Below are 19,945 nucleotides of genomic sequence, written 5' to 3'. Positions count from 1 at the left end.
GGCTCCAGCAGATATCAGAAAAGACTTTTGAGATGATTGTATCAAACCATGTCTAAACCCCTGTAATCCCTCTATCCCCCATGTAATCCTACTAGAAGAAAAATTAACTATTTAGAAATTGCAGTAAAAACTTGTGTAATTCCCTAATTAACATAGCTCGTCCCCTTCATTAACATGTCCAGCCTCAGATACCTTTAAAATAGTGTTCTCTTGTTCAATAAACTATTCCAGTTTCCCCATACTGGGATCGTGTTTAGCTTTTATTTTTCAGACCGCCGCTTCCAGTAGTCTTACATATAGCAGTTTAATCAGATTCACTGAATCCATGTAACTGGAAATATTTCCAAAGAGCCTTCAAAAAATGCTAGCCTCAATGACTGTGAGGGGTCATCTCAACAGAGCTGAGATCAGGATGAGGACTCTCTCTGAAATAGCACATGACGAACAAGGTATCTTTTCTTGACACTCTGTATTGTGGGTTCAAATATGCCTAGACTTCCATTAAGGTGCAGCTGAAGTACATGTAAAGCCTGAATTACCTTTAATTTAGTTAGTAAAACTATGGCAGCACTGATGATGTACTACAACAGGTAGCAGCCTGCAAGACCACCTTGTCTTTATTCACTTGGACAGGTAGCCCAAGCAAGACAGATGAAAGCCAGCTTTGTTAAGGTACTGCAGTAACATCTCTCAACACAGTCTTAAGGAGATCCAAGTTGTATAACTGGTACAGACGTATCATTGGAGAAGACTGAGTTGGACTGAGTATTGCAGAAGTAAAAGCAGATGCACAACATTCACTTAGGGCTGTATTTACTCCTCTCTCTTTTTTTGTTTGTTCGGTTTGGTTTTTTGTTTTGTTTGCTTTTGAAACTCCCTTCCTTCTTCTACATTAATCCACAATGCTTCCTTAGTAAACACTCACCTTTGCACACTCATGCTAAATAATGCATAGGTGCTATGTTACTGCAGGTAGGCTGCTCTGTTAAATCCCTTTGTGCTTGTACTTACCACCGAATCAGGTCTAGACTTCACTCTCACCCAAACCCTGCCAGACCTCCCTTTACATCCTTCCTGTAAACCATGGGCATGCACACAAAGACAAACATGTACTGACTAAACACTAGTCATTAGTCAGAGATCATGAAGTTTTTTATTCAGCTTCATGCTTCTAAAGGTTAGTCAACAGCAGAAAGCTGATGCTGCCACAACATCCAAAATTATGCAAAGGTAAAGGAAAGCCAGGTTGCTAAGCTACAGAAGGTCACACTTGTAAAACCAAACTGAAATGTTACTGATTTGTGATAGACTGTCCACAAAAAACTATCCTAAAATCATTGTGACAGTTTTGAAGGGAAAGGTCATCAACTTTTTTTTTTTTTAAATTTAGTTCACTGTAAAAATGTTTAAGATGAGTTGCATTCTATTAGAAAGCTTCCCAATAATTTGCAAGTTCTCCCTCTTTAAACTTTTGTGTGATGATACAAACTATATTGCACTAAGCTGTAACAGAACTACAGTTCATGCTTATCAGAAATCCTACTATCTAGACTGGTTCTCCATGTTATGCAGTATGATACGTCATCTATGAATTAATATTTTCATGTTTCACACTGCATAGCCATCAGAGCAATAGTTTTTCTAGTATGTTTGATTTACTGCATTACTCACACAGTGAAGAAGACTTGGGCATCTACTTAATTTTCAATTAAATCTACATAAAATTACCAACAAGGACTTTTATTTTTTTTTCTGTAAACGGCTCCCCTATTTATGAGGATTGCTTTTACAAGGCATTTCTTAGATTTGTTATTTCTCTTTTGTTCAGTTAATATTTGAGGATATCATCTCATTAATATCATCTGATGAGAACGAGGGGAAGCCTGTAACCAGAACACATCCAAGGCTTATGCTGAAATGAGTCTGTTGAGTAGTTAACCTAGAAAAGGTAGGGAACAGCTTACATGGGGTCTCAAGTCTATTTACACCAGTGTCCCTCCAACAACAATGGTAGAATTTAGCAATTCCTTCTAAAGAGTCCTGACACAGAAAATGTTATAAAGAAAAAATCATGCTAGCCCAACTGAACCTATTCTATATTTTGGGCTACAGAGACCATGAACAGGAATTAACAAGGTTTGTCACCAGCAGTCACAACGAACCATTATTTCAAACTCTACCATAACCAGGTGATGTATTTTTAATTTCCTGCTGGATTATCAGAAATCTATCTAGGTGTTCTCTGAAGCACTTCCCTTCAAAGACAGGCAAAAAGGAGAAAGGCGCAAAAGAAATCAACCTTGTAACCGCATCCAGTGTTCTGTATTACAAATCCCCTCTTTTCTTTGCCTCTGGTAGTATACGACTTTTTTTTAAAATTATTTAAAACCAAACAAACCAAACACCAAAATCCACCTACAACAAAATGAACCCACAAGATCCTGACACTGTTTGCACATTTTTTCATCTTGATCATAATATTATTACTGTATGTTCATGCACAAGAGTCAACACTGCATGCAACACTATAGGACTTTCAGGATTTCTACCTATGAAACTTTAAATTAAACCAATAGTTTTCAAAAATAACTCCTAGGAACAAACAAATCCCAATCTGTTAAGAAACTATATCCATGGGGTTTTGCTAAATAATGCAAATCTTTAAAATTAAAATCCAGACATTTTAGAGTTTAAAGCAATTACACTGCAACCTATCAATATTTTCAAACAAGGAAGTGACAAATTCAGAGCCAGAAAAAAAGTAGTTGAGACTAAACTTTCATCTGTGGCTCACTGAACTTAGCTTTTCACTGAATTGTGTTAACAAACCAATACATAACAAAAAAAAATTATGAAGGGTTATGGTTGCACATATTTACTAACCACAGGGCACTAACATAAGACAAACATTTCAAAGTTGGGAAATAAAAATGTAATTTTAAACCAGGAAAACTGTAGTCAAGGACAAAAGAACATTCAAAAATTCCCCTCTAAGTGGACAATTATAACTAAATCATGAAGCAAGCAACTGCACCCTCTTATTCAGAAACACAGAAGGCCCCCCAACATACAACCTCACTCATTAAATACTGAAGATCAAATTTCCTAAATTCATTATAGCTGCACAGTCTACACACCAAATGCAGCATTATTCCTAATCTGTCACCCACTGCAGATACCAGCTGTGCAGTCCCATTTCATTGTTTACAAAGACCTTTTTTGTGGGTATTTTATCACATACTAGATTTTGACCTATAAAACTCTGAGGTCCTTCAGCCATGCACACGCTATAGGCATCTCTTCCCAGATCTATGCTTGTCTGAAGCAATGCCATTGCCCAAGTCCCAGAGAGATATTACTGCATTGAGTACCTGTCTAGATTTCAGTCACACATAGCACCAAATCAGTTTTAACTTCTCTTGGAATGACAGTTCCCCAAAGAACAACAGTTAAACCTAGCTGGCTAAGATGAACCATGGGAACTGGGAATGACAATTCTTAAAAAACATGTCACACATATTTGAAAAGAAAAAAATATTTCAACTATACTAACTACTTTAATTTCTTTTTATCATTTATTTTTTTATTTTATTTTTACTATCCCTCACTTCCCTTCAGACTGTTGTTAGATTCAGCAGTTCTAAGGTCATGCAAAGTCTCATTTCACTCCCGGTACACTCCATATCAGTATGTATGTATTTATTCCTGGTACACTATGTACTATGCCTGTGTACACAGGCAAGTTTGACACTTCAAAAGTAAAAGATTTACAGCCCTGACTGAAACCAGTCAATGCACTATTCGCAAGAGCTTACACTCATAGCTTTACAACTGTTCTTCACACCCTCGCCACTCCCATGTTAGTTCACTGATGCTTTTTCTGAGGGAGAACAGCTCTACAGAGCAGGAGAGAACTGGTTTCATTATGTGTACAAGTGGGGACTAGGTGGAGATCAACTGTTCTTAAATAAAAGTGCCACTAAATTAAACTGCTACTTGAAACGCTAATGCAATATTCTGCTGTACAAAACATTTAACTATGTGCATTCAGTGGAGTAGAAGACAAGAGATCAGGTAGATTTATATGACCTTCAGTAGCTTATATCAAGAGCTGGAAAAGAGGCATTTGAGAGAGAAATCTACAAGCAAGGCATGTTAAGGAGTGTTCATGCTGCAAAATAAAAATAATTAAAATAAAAAGGAAAAAGATCAAACTCTCCAAAACCACAGAATCCATTAGTTGGAATCACAATTTTTCTCTTTATTTACCTTCTTATTAAGCCAGTGCCACAGCTTGTCAGTGGCAGGGGGAGATGGAAGAAAAGGGAAAAAAAGACAACACAGTGGAAAATTACTGAAAAATGCAGTAATAGGGAAAAAAAAGCAATGACAGGCAGGCAAAGTCATCCACAGAATGAAAATGAAATTGTTTTAGACACAAAGGCAAATTGTAATAGGAAGAAAAGATAGTAACTTCTAATGCAAGAATTCAGGTTACTATTAACATGCACTTTTGAAACAAGGAGGGATATAACAAATAGGAACAACTTTAATGATTTTAACAGAACTATCAGAATAACCTGGGCAATTCCAGTTCAGTTATAATGAGCTACCATTTCAGATTTCAGAGTAGGACTTGTAAAAGTACTTTGAGAAGGGTCCTTTTAACAAAACACCAAAACTTGTTTATTGCACAAATACTCCCATTCAGGGAGTTTCCTATATATTTCAAAACACTCCTATTACATCAATTACTGTTAAACAAATTTTATATGTTTTTTTGGTACCACATTTCTACTAAAACATTCACATTCAATGGTACAACATCAAATACATAATTAATTCTGATATACATACAACAGCAAACTGTAGATGAAATAAACGTATGGATTTCACATAATTCTCCCTGCACTTCTCAACAGTGAACAGTTAATTTCTCCTTTTGCACTACCATTATTTTTTCCTTACTGATACTCATCCATATGCTCAAGTACACTCATTTTAGGACCTAGTTTACGTAGCACTATACTCTTAATTCTAACAATTAGTAATCAATTATTAGTATAATCACAACAGTGAAAAGTTTTAACATTGTTATTCATCCATGCTAGAGGTTAAGATCAAGTATGCGAAGTTTGTTTCTTCCTGAAAACAAGACCATTGAATGCTCAGTAAGTCTAGCGTGTTCACCAGTTGACATTAATTATATTACCTCCCAATGAAAACAAAAGGTAAAAATATTTCGAATTTTAAAAAATCTCACGTTAATTTAGTTAGAACAGAAGCAAGAAAAAGATTTACAAAAAAATATGAACATCAGGAAACATGAAAACAAAATATGTCATAAAGCATCCACTTTTGCTAGCTTTTACTATTCATGGAAAGAATCATAGTAATAAAAAGCAATGACAAAGCTTCAAAAACCTCAAATTGACACTGTTGAATTTGTTTCTGTTTTACTTCTTCACCTGTGGAATAATTTATCAGTGAAAACAGGTAAAGCTGTTTACTGATTCAACAACATACTTTTACCTTTAACTTCACTTCTGCATATTAAATATTATCTATACCACTATTATATATGGGGTTTATTTTGGAAAAAACATAGCTCTCATGGTACTTCTCCACTGTGCAACTCCATACGAATACAACAAAAGCTAGAGCTCTATCATCAGCTTAAGATTTTAGCAGAATGTGAAAGGAAGTCTTTGGTATTTTTCTATAATTTCAGTCTTCTGGAATTGGATGATATATACAATAACTAGGAAATAATACTATATGTTATAGTAAAATAACTAGGAAATAACACTATATGCTATAGTAAAAAAAAACTATTTTCTTATTAATATTTAAGACAATACCTGAGAGGCCCTACCTGCCCACTAGCTTACCAATACTGATGTTTAAGTAGTTCTACAGATGTAATCAATCTACATTTGAAAATAGGCTACACCTTAATTCTAATCTTGAAGTCATCCGAAAGTATTAAGACCATAGCCACTCTTCTAGTATTTTATTGGAAAACTATTTATCTACAATCTCATATGCCTATGAAAGTATTTCCTATAATAATATATGCACTGATAAAGATTCTGCTCATTTTCTGTGGTTGGCTTTACCTACATAGTAAACTTGGTACCAGAAGAAATAAACATTGACTTTACCCGAAGTCCAAACATCCTGAACAAATAAATAAAATTCTAGTGAGCCACACCTAGAAAAAGCACATAACAACTACATGATTCACTCAAGTCCACCAGAAAGCCCCTTCCAAGTGTAGTGCATGCAGCTGAGCTACTGCCTATGCTGCTGAACTCCCTCACAAACTCTATAATCAAACTACAGTCATCATTTTGAAAGACAAGTCTTCTTTAAAATAAAAAATTATCAAAATTATCAAAACCAAATTATTAATTCTCAATTGTTGAGAAGAATATGCATGATACCGTATCTATTAAATTTTAAGATGACTCGGTGGATGACAACAGAAAACCCCCTACTCTTTCCTCCAGGAATTCTCTCACAGCTGAACTGCTGCATCTGTTGACTTCATGCGGCGAATGCACAACCAGGGACTAAAGAATACAGTAAGGACATCCTATTTTCATAGTCCACATTTAAAGGAGGTGTGCACATACAGGCACAGATTGCCCTATTGTTTATAAGGAAAATGAAAAGCAATGATCTACTTCCTTTTCTCTCAACCAGAATTTCTCTTAATTTCAAATTTGTCTGCATTTCTAAGACAAACAGGGGTAGATGAGCAGTTGGAAAGAAGAGAAGCAGTTCTTTTCCTGTTGCTTTTATTAAAAAAAACAGACATAATTTGTAAATCTCAGATTTGCATGCATGTGCAGTACTCTCCCACTATTCACACTGGGTTATTTTCGAGACTATCTACACTAGTCGCCTAAACTTTGTTTGGGAGAAAAAGACATGCCACTCTGTCTTCCTCATCCTCCCTACATTTTATTCAAATATGGAACTATTTCCTAATTGGGCATACTATGTTTGCCAGACCAGGTAGTACCACTAAATATTTGTGTGAAACAAACCTTGTCAATGGCTTGTCGTACTTTGGTAAGGGCCTCAATATGTTCTGATGCTGAGATTCAGTTTCCAACTAAACAGTATACAAATAAAAAACAAACAAACCAAACAAAAACCCTAAGCAGCTTCACCTCCCATGAAAACAAAGTATAAATAAAATATTAAAAAGTTAAATATCTAATCGCAAAGGAAACAATCCATCAGTCTTAGTTTCCCACACAGATGCAGAAAAGGTAAGCTGTAACAATTTACTCCCCAGATTTCTATTTTGTTTGCATATTTTTTATTTCCTCTTCAACAGTCCCTATTGAAGCCAAAACATTTGATAATCCAAATTAAATACAGCTCATCCACCCTTTCAAAAAAATCTTGCAAGGATGTCATTTTCATTCTTCTTCTTTCCCTGTCCCTACAAAAAAGACAACTGCCAATATTCTGTGGCATTGTTTCCTAAATTCTCAAGAGATATGATGCATCCATGATCCTACAATACACAGAATAAGCACAGCCAGTAGAACTTAAAGATATAGAAGCATCAGTGTGATAAGCATTGGAAGAACACATAATTCCAGCTACCCATGATAAAAGCCAGCTGAAACAGAGTTAGAATAGGCACAAATGACAACAGAATCATGCAGAGTAACAAGTGTATTTCTTGTAACGGCTAGGAGAGCTTAAATTGCTTTAATACACACAGCAAAGACTCAGAAGGAATAAATACGACTATAATTTAAAAATGGGAGTGAGAAGGGAGATGGAGAAATGAGTTGTGGCAACACTGTTCTTTTGCTTAGACAAGAACAACATGAATATAAACTGACCTTAAATAAATTTTAGCTGAAGAGCGGGGAGTTCTGCTGCACATTAAAGCCCTACCTTCTTTAAGGAGAAAAGACTTAGCGGAATTAGGAAGGATACTATATCATACAGTTATACAATACAAGGATACTAAACTTGACAACTCACGAAATACAATACGTTCAATATTGTGTCTAGAGAGTCTTCTTACTTACAAAACAAAACCGTTTAATGAAAAGCTTTGTATAATCTAAGCTTTTATCCCCACATGTTAATACTTTTCACTACCTTTGGAAAACTGCTTTATTGTGTTCACAGCTGCATTTTGAATGGTTTTTCCTTTTTCAAACTCTTCCTTAATGAACCCTGTGAAATTGTTACTTTTTTCCTAGAGCACTTTCAGTGCTTCTGTTGACCTCTTGACATCCATTTACCCATTAGATCCAGGCTTAAGCTCTTCCCTCTGCTGTAGGAATTCAGAGCTATAAACTGCAGACCAATCTGCCAAGGTACAGATGCTCTGACAAACGTACTTACAGAGTTCAGCTCTTCAGTTATAGAAACTGTGAGATAATGGCTTTTTCTAAAGCAGAGAACATTTCAACAACAGTTACAGAAACACATTCTTACACACCAGCAGAGTTATTACAAACAAAATAATCTATCAGTTTATGTGAAAACTTAAATTCTGAATCAAGGACACTTCATAAATTTTACGAGCTTTCCAACTCAGCAATTTGCTATGCAAATGTGAGAATGTTTTGAGTGGGGAAGAACGGAGGGTAACACAGATGACTTATTCTACAGCACTTCCCAAATACTTTACCCCACATACTTCTTTTCTTACAGAGGGAAGACTCGCTTCTGTGTGACCATATTACTTTGTTCAACAATTATACTTCCACACAGCATAAACAAATGTGTCCAAACTATCTCGGGCCCTACTTACAGAAGAAAATGGTTCGCTTTTTAAATTAAGTTTTCACAACAGAAGTAGGAATATCTTATCCTTCACACTAAAGCTCATTAAGTTTAACTTCAAAATCTTTGTGACTAAACCATGAGAAATCTGCCTTACTCAGACAAGAAAGCTTATAAAGCTAACTCAACACTTGAGAAGTGACTTCTGTCAAGCTTTGCATGTAATCATTTAACAAATTTAAATGTATACTTAAGTGTATGAATAGTGACAGAAGAGACATCGTTTAAAATACACCATAAAACAGAGTTTCACATGAAAGACATATCCATTAGTGACAGACATTTATTTTAAAATCAAAGCATCTCAGCATATGGTGAACAGAGAATAAAACAAACTTTCAAGTTGCTTAAGGAAGTAAGTAGAAATACCTTACTGTCAAGCTTTAGCATGACACTTCCAAGTCCTCTGATGGGCCGTGGAGCAAGAGCTTCCTGACGTTCCTTCACAAAATTCTCAACAAATTGCCACCAACTTTTGCAATTGTTTGCCAAGAAGTTCAAAACTCCAAAATGAACCACAAGTTTTTTAAGTGCCCAAACTGTAACCACAAGAAGGAAATTAAGTATCAGAGATTTCAGACAAGCATTATAAGACTACATATCTATTCCATTCTGAAAGACCTATGAAAAAGAAAGGAAAAGACTTTTGAGTTTTATTTCCCATTAGAAACCACTCTCAGAATTTTCAAGTGATTTCAGTAGTAATCTCCTCACTCGCTTTACAGCTATGCTTATCCACATGGAATTTAGATGACAGCAGAAGAAAGATGCCTGCACACTATTCAATAATGCAGCTCACAGACTTGAACAAGAGCTGGGACAAGAAGGTGTCATTCCATGATTCCAGTACAGTGGATTTCTCACATGTTCATACATATACCATGCCAGGTGACTCCATGTAAAATACCACATTCAGAACATTAACATCAGAATATTAACAGCATAACATTTATGTTACATATAAAAGAAAATTTTCAGCTAAATACCGTTCCTTTAAGAATTGACAGCAGATTTATTTCACAGTAAAGAAGCATCCATTTTAATCTTCCGCAGAAGTACTACTGAGAGATTTTGCTTCTAAATATCAAAAAGCCAATTTTGAGATCAGCCTTTTATCTTGGCTACATTTGATACTGAACTCCCTCTCATTACATTAAAATGTATTTTTAATAACACTTTTCCTTTACTATGAAAGACTATTCTCCAAACTAGATTCATTACTTACTGCCATATGTTAACTCCACAGTAGTCAGCAGTACACTACCTCATCCTGAAAAATTCACACTGTGCTTCTACCTGGAGATGCGTAAAATAACATACATAGCCTAAAAGGCTAACTTTCACTATCCACAGGGCATTTATCAAAGTTTCACAATAGCCTATTTTCTCAAGCCACACCTGTGATAGTTTATGTTCTTATTCCAGGAGAGCCAGTGCATCAATTCGCTGACATTTGGTTCACTTACCCTCTGGCACCACCATGTGGCAAATATGGGATTTATTCTCTTGAAGAAAGAATAACCCAAAAATTTTCCTACTAAAACCATGTGTCAAACATACAAAAAAGGAGAAAATACAATGCGAGTGTCAGCACCAAACTTATAGGCTGAAGTTCTGTATGATGAAATGCAACTCATGGTCAATACACAAACTGCTGCTCAGCAAAACTGGGCAAGTTGTAAGGGAGCTTGCTTTATAAGCTTTCCTATTTTCCAAATATTTTCACTATTAACTCTCTTATGATGATTCCAGATTATCATAATTCACCATCTGACATTTAATGTAATCCACTGTTCCAAATTTGGCTTTGTGCATTATTATATTGCTTATTTGTAATATTTTTGTGATGATCCAGTTATATTCAGCTATATGCCAAGAAAAAAGCACTTAATGGTCTAGTGTCACTGCTAAGGCAATAAGTCACAAATATTCCCAAAAGTAATTTCTCTTTTGGCATAAGTTTATTGGTTGGGTGGTTACTTTAGACCTAATGACTGGCAGCAGTAGTATTCATTCGTTTCATTTATAGATATGCACTTTAATCTAGGTTTGTCTGGCTCAAGCTTAAAACCATCCATTGCCATCTGTCTAACTACAGAACTGTTCCATTCATTTTTCCCCCCACCCAAGTAGGCATTTCTGAACAGTGGTTAAGTTATTCCTCGACTTTTCAATAAACTAAGCCACATAAGCTCTGCTTCTAATAAGTCTAAAATTAATTTTCTAATCCCTTTATCACTTCTGATAGCCATTTCTCACAATACCTAGACACCAAAACTGGGAAGTTTCTTCTGTAGTAACTACACTGAAATGAAACAAAGGTCAAACCTCTCTCTCCTCTTATCTGGCACTCAGCTATTTATATGCCTAGCCATCACATTACCCTTGAGCTGCTGCTACAGTGCCACAGCCAAAGGTGCAGCTGTTCCTTTTACTGTGCCTCCAGGAGTACACAGCCCCTTGAGCCCATAGGGCTCCATGGCCACGATTTCCAGATGCACAACTAGATGGTTTACACTAGCCTTATGTATTGTGTGCAAATCTCAAGGTTTTAGTAGCAGAGTGGCCTCTGGGGTGGCTTTCATGAGGAGAGACCACGAGGTATCTTGTGCGAGACGCAGTTCCAGGTGGCTCCACAACAGATCCATCACAGGCCAAAGCTGAGCCCTGCAGGCACAGGTGTGTGGTGCTTTGGTGAAAAAGTATTTAAGAAAGGGTACAAAACACCAGACAAGGAGAAGAGGAAGGAACATAGAAAGAAGAAGTGACTAGAGAGGAAGAAGGAACAGAAGGATGAACAGAGGCAATAAAAAGGTCAGGGAAGCAGACATTCCACAGTGAAACAGGCACACCACTCAGAGGGACCAGAGCCTGTGGAGGACCTATGCTGGAGCACGTATACATCTTGAAGGGACTGTGGTCTAGGGATAGGAGGCCTGAGCTGGTACCTCCATAAGAAAGGGACTGCAGCTCATGGATAAGCCCACATTAAAAGACAGGAAGAGTGATTGGTTTTGTGAGTACTTGGCCACTTGGCTTGGCCAACCCAACTTGCCCACAGAGCCTAGTAACCTATTTTTGATAGAAATTAAAAGTTAACATGAGCAAAACTTCACTATTGAATAACAGCTGAAATATTCTTTTTATAGGTGCAAAAATATAAAAGAGAAGACAACAAGAGGAAGAAAAACTAACTTCTCTAAACTAGAAGTATTTTTACTACAGAAGATATGGCACTCCATTATTTCAAGTAACTACAACAGTCAACATACAAAGCAATTTTACAGAGTTGTCCACTACATTGTAACAGACAGTGCACATCAATCTTCGTATCTGAAGCTAAAATTCATCTTAACAAGTCTTGAAAAAGTTTTAAATTAAAACTCATACAAGCCTACAAGCCTTTCCTTCTATTTTATTTAACACAGCGTCTAAGGTTACTAAAGTCATCATTTAACAAATATTTCTAATAATTGGATTATTACCTGCAAAAGGCACTGGCAATAGCTGCACAATCCAAAAATTTAGCCAGATCTGAACAATGACGATGGCCCACACAAGTGTAACAAAGTAAATATCACTCGTTTTCTTTTTTCTAAGAAAAGATCCAATCTCAGGTCTTTGTCTGTTCCCAGAAGAAGATGAAGAGGAGGAGATAGATGGTGCAGCACGTGGAGGCTGATCACCTTCTGTTGGTGCAGCACGTGGAGGCTGATCACCTTCTGTTGCTCCTAAAACAAACACATGCAAACAAAGACGTGGAAATTATCACATTAATATTCACCACAAAATAGAATATGCTCCCTATTCCTAAATTAACTTTTTTTTTCTGGGGCGAAGGGGGAGGGCAGAGAGCTGTGTTTTGCTGTTTGTTTTGGGGTTGGGTGGTTTTGGTAATTTCTGTAAAAGACAGCCTTGGCACTGATCTGCATTTTGAAAAGTCAGAATAGGGTTGTGTAAGCTCTCCCACATCCCGCAACACCATGCCAAGTAGTGCTGGGAGGAGGAAAGAAGAAAAGGTTCTACAGCTTCTAAGAGGCATCCTGTCACTGCAGACAAATTACAAGCCAAATATATTTTATCAAAGAACCATAAAACCATGAAAAACACGAAGTATAATTCACTTCTGAAAGAAATCTGAAGTCTTAAAATTAATCTTCTATTTCCCTTTACTTCAAGTACTCAAAAAGGAATCTTAGATTCACTCGAAGTTCATTTAAACAAAATAAAACTTATAGACCATACATTGAAGAGAAAGCTTGTACCTTACCAATTTCTTACTATACTACTACTTTTCCTGAACACTTACAACACAAACATAGCACTCACACTGTGATCATAAATTCCTTGCTTGTGTAACACACACTAGTAACACCAAGCATAAATTAGTGGGTAACAAATGTTGTCATCCTCTCACTCCAAAGTTAGCACACATGAAATTCAATTAGAAAATGTGAACCAATGTGTTAAAGACCCTTACACATGAACAGTAAATAGTAATTTCATGCAAAAATATTATGGTCAAATTAAAATTCTTGTATACAGAACATGGCAATTTATTATTTATTTAACTTTCTTGTTGGCAAGTCTGCCTAGTATGAGTGACACCAAATCCATCTTCAGACACTCTACGTAGAATCTCTCCCTGAGAACGCTAGTGTTAACTTTTGCTGGTGTCAAAACGCACACATTTCCAACACGCCATTACTTGAGAAAAATTTGCAGCCATAGTGGAGGAACACACACATAGGAAAACCTGAAAAGTCACTCTATGCTGAAGAATAAAAGGCAATTTATTATGCTGATACATACCACAGTTGATAAACAATGAACATGACTCACTGGACTTGTGTCACATCGACACATCTTCTCCCATGAAAAAAACTGCTATAAAAACTGTACTACAACACACTGCATGCACATCAGTCAAACAATTTGTGTTCCACACACGCGTTTTTAGTTGCAATGTGTCACTAAAGCCATTTCTAGCCTAAAGCATGACAGCCTGAATGTGCAAAAAGACAAGACTGATTTGTCATACGTGTACAGTAGTGGTAAGTGACAAACTCCGCATCCTCACACACTGGATGAACACTCTTCTTTTGCTGCAGAAGTCTGCACTGGTGTTCTACAAGTAAGTGGAACTATTTTTAGAGCTTATAAACACATTCCCCACCACACTAATACAATAATGTAGATCTACTGATTCACCCAACTGAGGGACACTGGGATGATGACAAACATCAGCTGGTTGCTGTTTATGTATTTGGTGGAACTTCAGAATGCTGGAATTACAGCATGCAGTGTGAAAGAAGGAACTCTGCAAGCAGCTGAACACAGCAGAAGCTTCAGGTGGGGTGGTTCTTGGTAAATCAGGACATATCTCAAAGGGATGATGGCCAGCCCTACCATACAAACTATACTTTCAAGAAATAGACACAAGTTAATTTTTCATAAGAGGAGAGAAAAAGTTACCTGCAAACAGAAATTTTCCTAAAAAGACAAACTGTTTTTGTCACATGGAAGAGGGTCTATGGTTCCCCTCTGCTTCTCAGCCTGTTTTTAATGAAGCAGAAGAGTACTAACAGAAACAAATGGATGCATTAAAGGAACACAAATTTGGAAGCAGTATATCCATAACTATATCTCCTCTATCAATTCAACTTATTGAACACTTCTTACTTTTTTTCTCCAAAATTAATCCAGTCAACATAAAAAGTAACATTCCAACAAGCAGAAACTCAAATATTTATCAAAGAAAAGGAAGCGTTAAAAGCTAAAACAGAACAATAAGCTGAAGTCTATGCCTAAGATTAAAGTTATTCACATTTTTTGCCCAAAAAAGTCCTTAGTAGAGTCATCTTCATGAAATAAAAAAAATTCCTTCTTTTGGTAATGAAAAATTTGATACACTTTTTGTTGCAATGAAGAAAACCTTAACTAAATAACAACAGTAATGTTAAGAGCAATACCAATCAAACAGCCTTATTCTCTTACAGTTTCCCTATTAAGCAAACTGTATACCGAATGCAAAACAAATGGGAAAGAGTTTGGGGGGGAGAACTAAAAAAATCTTAGGGGACCTGAAGACATGAACACTTCTTCAGAATGCAGTTCCACAGCACTTTAAGCAGAACTAAACTGGCACTGCCAATGACCCAGTATTCTCCCCATGACAAACACACACCTGCATCAGAACTGCCATTCAGATGACTGTATCCTAAGTCAGTTTACAAAGGTGATCCGTCCAGAAAGTCATCAAAATTTTTGCAAATTAAAGAAGTCACATTCTGTGGGCAACATATGCTCTACAAACCAAGGCATGAGTGCCTTTTTCAACACAAATGGGGAAACAAGACCTATCAGTATAGTGATTCAGAGTAACTTTGGATTCTGTAAAATCTCATTTAGTGTGCTTCATGATATTTTGAGATGAAACCTAAAAAACACCTTTCTGTATTCCAACCAATGAAAGTATGACATTCTAAACAGTTAATAGATACTCAGTAAAGAATTATAGCAAAATCTGAATGCATGGTAGTTCTTTGAATATAATAACAACAAAAAAAGCAAATTTTCAGGCTGTCCTATTAAGACACGTTCTTTTAATTTAGACAATACATTCTTTGCCATGTCAACTTCTTGCTGCCATAGAATTTTGAATTATTCTCATCTCCAAGAAGAAAAAAAAAACAGCAGCATTAACAGAGAGTTGTCGACATCCTTTCACAATTTCAAGTCAAAAATATTTTTATGTGGGTTTTTTTTAAGAAGTCAAAGAAGCAGAGGGTAAAAGAGAGAGTAAGAGTCATGAATACATTTAAGGATTTCAGTGTCTATCATAGCCAAAGCCAACAAGACAACAGAATCTTTCCTAAAAAGTACTGCAGTGGTATCTGCTTCGTAAGCTGCAGAGTCCTCCTTTGCTGTATATTGTGGAAACTCCTGGAATAGCAGGAAGGACCACTTAGACCACCTGCACTGGTATCATTAAACTCCTTGCCCTCAGTACAACATATCAGTATTCAACAACAAAATATGGAAAAACATGAGTGTTCAGAAAAAACTATAAAATCAACGCAGCTTATTTCCCCGTACAGTCTTTCAATGAATAAATTTAAGCCACATGGAGAACAGTAAAAACCAAGAAGTATTGATTGCTCTACAATTGATTTAGCATAGTATAAGGAAAACCAAAAAAGTTGTAGGTTCTTAAGCCTGTAGGTAAAACCTTTTGCTGTACAAGAATAATGTTTCATCACCATTTACAAAAGATCCAAACCAAAGATGGTCAAACTTATGCTTAATATATTACAGAATAGAATGCTAATTTCCAACAGACTGTTGCAAAAGTATTTTAACTATTGTTAGGAGTTAACAGGAAACTCCACATTTGTTCTTTTCCTGCTGTGCAGGAAAACAATAACAGAATTTCCAAGACAAAAAGACCCATCTGGTTAACTGTTTCAAGAAGATAAGTAGAAAAAACATTCACTATAAAAGACACTTTTTTAAAACTGTTGTAGTTTTCTTAAAAACAGAACAAAAACTGTCTTAAAGAAATGAAAAAATTAAAACTGGTAAGTTAAAAAAAAAGGCAAAAAAGAACACAACCACTTACATAGCCTGTTTTTTTCTTGTTGCCTGTTGCTTGACCAGATTTCAAAATTCAACTCAAAAAAACCCCAAAACAACTCATTTCCAAAATTAAAGATGATATTTTGATTATAGTCATGTAAAATGTAGAAACAAAGGTAAGAAAAGAGTAAGTTGTCTAAAGCTGCCCTTCTCACATTTAAAAAATCAGTTTTGAAATTTCACTTTCTCTCAAGTTGAATGATCTGTTTGGTCTACTTGCAGGAAATGGATGAAACTTTTTCCAGAGATCTCAATAATAGCTTAATTTTCTAGTATAGCATTCCATCTGAGACGAACCCAAAAATGATGGTAAGGTTCAAAAGCAGTGATGGACATCTAAACACCTTCTTTGCAACTCTTTCAAGTCAGTTGTGTTATTGCAAGTGAAAGTATAATGTGACTCAAGCTACAATGTCAAGTAAACTCGCTATAGGAGGGACTTTGATCATGTCATGGTTAAAGTGGGTTTTTTTCTCACTATGATGTATACAAAAATTATTCCAGTCTGTCTGTACCTGGTGGAAAAACCCAGTTATATCATGTAACTGCCAAAAAATCAAAAGTCTAGGAAAACAAAAAAAAAAATAAAGAACAAGAAAAAAATCACTGTAAAAAAACCCCAAAGCCGTAATAAATCCTTCTAGTCAGGCCTTCAAAACGTACAGACAGCCACACAAACTATTACAGCTTTTATTTTAGCATCTTCTTAACATTTTTAAAAACAGATAAACCTGATTCATAAGGGAAGTTTAAATGTACTATTTTGGACAGAATTAAGTGATAGGGAATATTTTGAAATTTGTTCTTAATTCCCTCCAATTTCATGTCTTTAAAGCAAATTCAAATGTTTCTTACAGAGTATTCAGTCACCTGAGGGTTGGGAGGAATGTTCATTATTAGACTCATCTTCTGTCATTGAAATTGCCATGGCAATTGTTGAAGCAGCAATGGAAATCATCTGACCAGGAAGCTCTGCCCCTGTAAAATATATATGTGTATGTAAATAAAGAAAAGCTTAAGTCTTAAAATGTTTTATTTTCTGTTTGATACCCACTGAAGCTGTCAAGCAACAGAAATTATATGGATAGACACTGTTATTTTTTAGTATGCATTATATGTACTCAGTATGACCAAACAGGAATGAGTGCCATTAATTTTAGTATTAAACACAATTTTTGGTGCCAAAACTCAAAACCAGTCATTTGCTTAGTGTTTTTCTTGCTAATGAACTGCTACCAACCAAATAATTTGTGGTTGCTGGCAGTCTGATCATTCAAAAACTTTTTATACCAGTTAATCAATTTTACTAACCAACTAAAACAGCAAGACAAGAAAAAAGTTTTCTTCACCAGGAACAACTGATGTTTATTTTTTGCAAAACTGACTCACAACAGGCAAAACCTATTCTTCCAAAGTCTTAACACAAACCATTACTTTAAGAAACTGGTATTTTAAAAATGAATGAATGGATATAAGAAACTTCCTGAATGGAGTTGTCTCAGTTTCTCTCATACTCAGTATTATAGGAGCTACTAAACCCATATTGCTCATTTCTTTCAAAATTATCCTCTGATTTCAAAAATCATGGGCTACGTTTATGCTTGAAACTTGGGCTTAATAATGAGTCACTGCTTTACCATAGTAAAGAAATATCAGTCCATCGTAATCATTTTCTGTAAAGAATCAAAAATTCACTTCATCTCTAGTAAACCACTTTGAAACAAACATACTAAAAATCTCATAGTAAATTCTTGAAATCCATGTGCTATTGAATTTACAGAGATACAGTCCAGATTCTTTCACATGACTTTACAGAACTTTTGCCTCCAACAATAAAAGAAACAGTGACTTGTCCTTACCAGAAGACTCCTTTCCATTCTGCTGTTCATGCAACATGCCTACAGTCATCAGAACAACTATAACCAGAAATACAGGAATTCTCCAGGAACCTGCCACAGAAGCTGAAAGATACAGTGTTGGGATTATTTTTTTTTTTACAAGAAAAATGACGCCATTAATAAACTCTACATTCAGCAAAACCTGGAAAGGCACCACATCAACCAAGAACAACCTAGGCAAAGACTAAGAAGTGTCTTAAAACAAACAAGTTTTCCATATGCAAGAAAAGGAAGAATAGAAAACACACGTGAACAAGTTTCTCAATGAATAAATCAAGTTGTTACTGTTCCTAATTTAAGTGAATTTAAACTATGCTGATACAGAAAACAACTTTAAGAACAACTTGCAAAATCACATGAAAATACACACAAAATGAAAATATTTTAGATATGAGGTAGATCAAGTTCCCCCCAAAAATGTGTATTCGTGTTAGATCTCCACAGAGTGGGATAGAGCAGGGCCTTCTTAGGTTTTGGCTATTCAGCCCGTACTTCCAACAAACACAAGACTGTCAAAATTTAAGCAAATGCAAAGATACTATGTGTAGCTTAAAACCTCAGGAAAGCATCCCCACACGGTCAGAACAACCCGTGAAACCTGCTGCTAAACCAAAGCAAATCATAGTACACTGTGAAACCTTCTATCATGATAGTCTTCTATTATTTGCATGATACTTCCACCATAAACTCTGCTATGAGAATATAAGCTGATAATCTCTTATATTTAATGTGCAACGTAAATCTAAAATATTACTATAACCTTATATTTGCATTAACAAATTATATAGTTACTGGCAAATGTATTTTATATTGCTGATATCATCTTGACAAGCTTGCTGACTACTGATAGAATTTTTTTTTTTTTTTTTTGCTTCTACTACTATTAAATGCATTTTACAGCTTCAGCCTTGGTTAATGGCAGGCTGTCAACACAATAATAATAATACCATCACAAGTGAAAGTCTAAAGCCACCCACACGTGACCCCAGCCTTTCCTCAATGTCAAGGAGTAAGTATCTGGTCCGTCTACCAAATAAGGGAAAACCGTGAGAAGTACAAGAAGTTTTTCTCATGGAAAACCATGAGAAGTACAAACTAGGTAGGACGAGCAGAAGACATATGTTGCTCAGCATCTTGATGCCTTCCCATTCCCTACTTCAATGCTCCCTTCTGGACACATGCAGCCAGAATTACTGAGCAGAGAAAACAGTGTGCACTTCAGCCAAGACTCCATTATACAGATTCACCAGGAAAGCAGAGGAGGAGCTTTGTTGACAGAACCCCCACGAACGCATCAAAATAATGACTTCTAGTTACTCACCTAAGTGAAAGAGCAGCATAATCCAAACAGGAACAGAGACTGCTTTTAAGTAACGTTCAGTGCTTATATTCCACTTGAATGAAACCATCAGAAGGTAACCAACTACCAGTGTCCATATCTGTAAGAAAAAGATACACATAGGTATGTATACACAGATGAAAATAGAGCTCTATTGTACTCACGTATGCATTTACACACATGCACACCCCCATAACTGCCATACAGAGAGAACTGAACTCAGCTTCTCAGTCTTTAAGAA

At 35.9% G+C, this 19,945-nt stretch overlaps 1 protein-coding gene across 3 annotated transcripts in view; it reads right to left on the bottom strand.

Annotated features, from left to right (window-relative positions):
- The window catches only part of TMEM245 (transmembrane protein 245), a 76,371-nt gene that overhangs the window by 46,157 nt on the left and 10,269 nt on the right, over positions 1-19,945 (bottom strand). Inside the window, exons 2-8 of one of the 3 annotated variants that reach the window (XM_032681893.1) lie at positions 19,687-19,804; positions 18,327-18,428; positions 17,338-17,445; positions 12,549-12,560; positions 12,315-12,515; positions 9,199-9,368; positions 4,270-4,293 (exon numbers count right to left, since the gene is read on the bottom strand). In XM_032681893.1, the coding sequence (XP_032537784.1) occupies positions 4,270-4,293; positions 9,199-9,368; positions 12,315-12,515; positions 12,549-12,560; positions 17,338-17,445; positions 18,327-18,428; positions 19,687-19,804 (735 nt within the window). Of the gene's footprint in view, positions 1-4,269; positions 4,294-9,198; positions 9,369-12,314; positions 12,561-17,337; positions 17,446-18,326; positions 18,429-19,686; positions 19,805-19,945 lie in introns of all 3 variants that reach the window. The other 2 variants (XM_032681902.1, XM_032681882.1) reach the window with 2 other exon arrangements.

The sequence above is a fragment of the Chiroxiphia lanceolata genome, chromosome 1 (genome assembly GCF_009829145.1).
Source record: "Chiroxiphia lanceolata isolate bChiLan1 chromosome 1, bChiLan1.pri, whole genome shotgun sequence".
Taxonomy (NCBI): Eukaryota; Metazoa; Chordata; class Aves; order Passeriformes; family Pipridae; genus Chiroxiphia; species Chiroxiphia lanceolata.
Note: the sequence above shows the minus strand (reverse complement) of the source record. Positions and strands in the feature narration are given on the sequence as shown.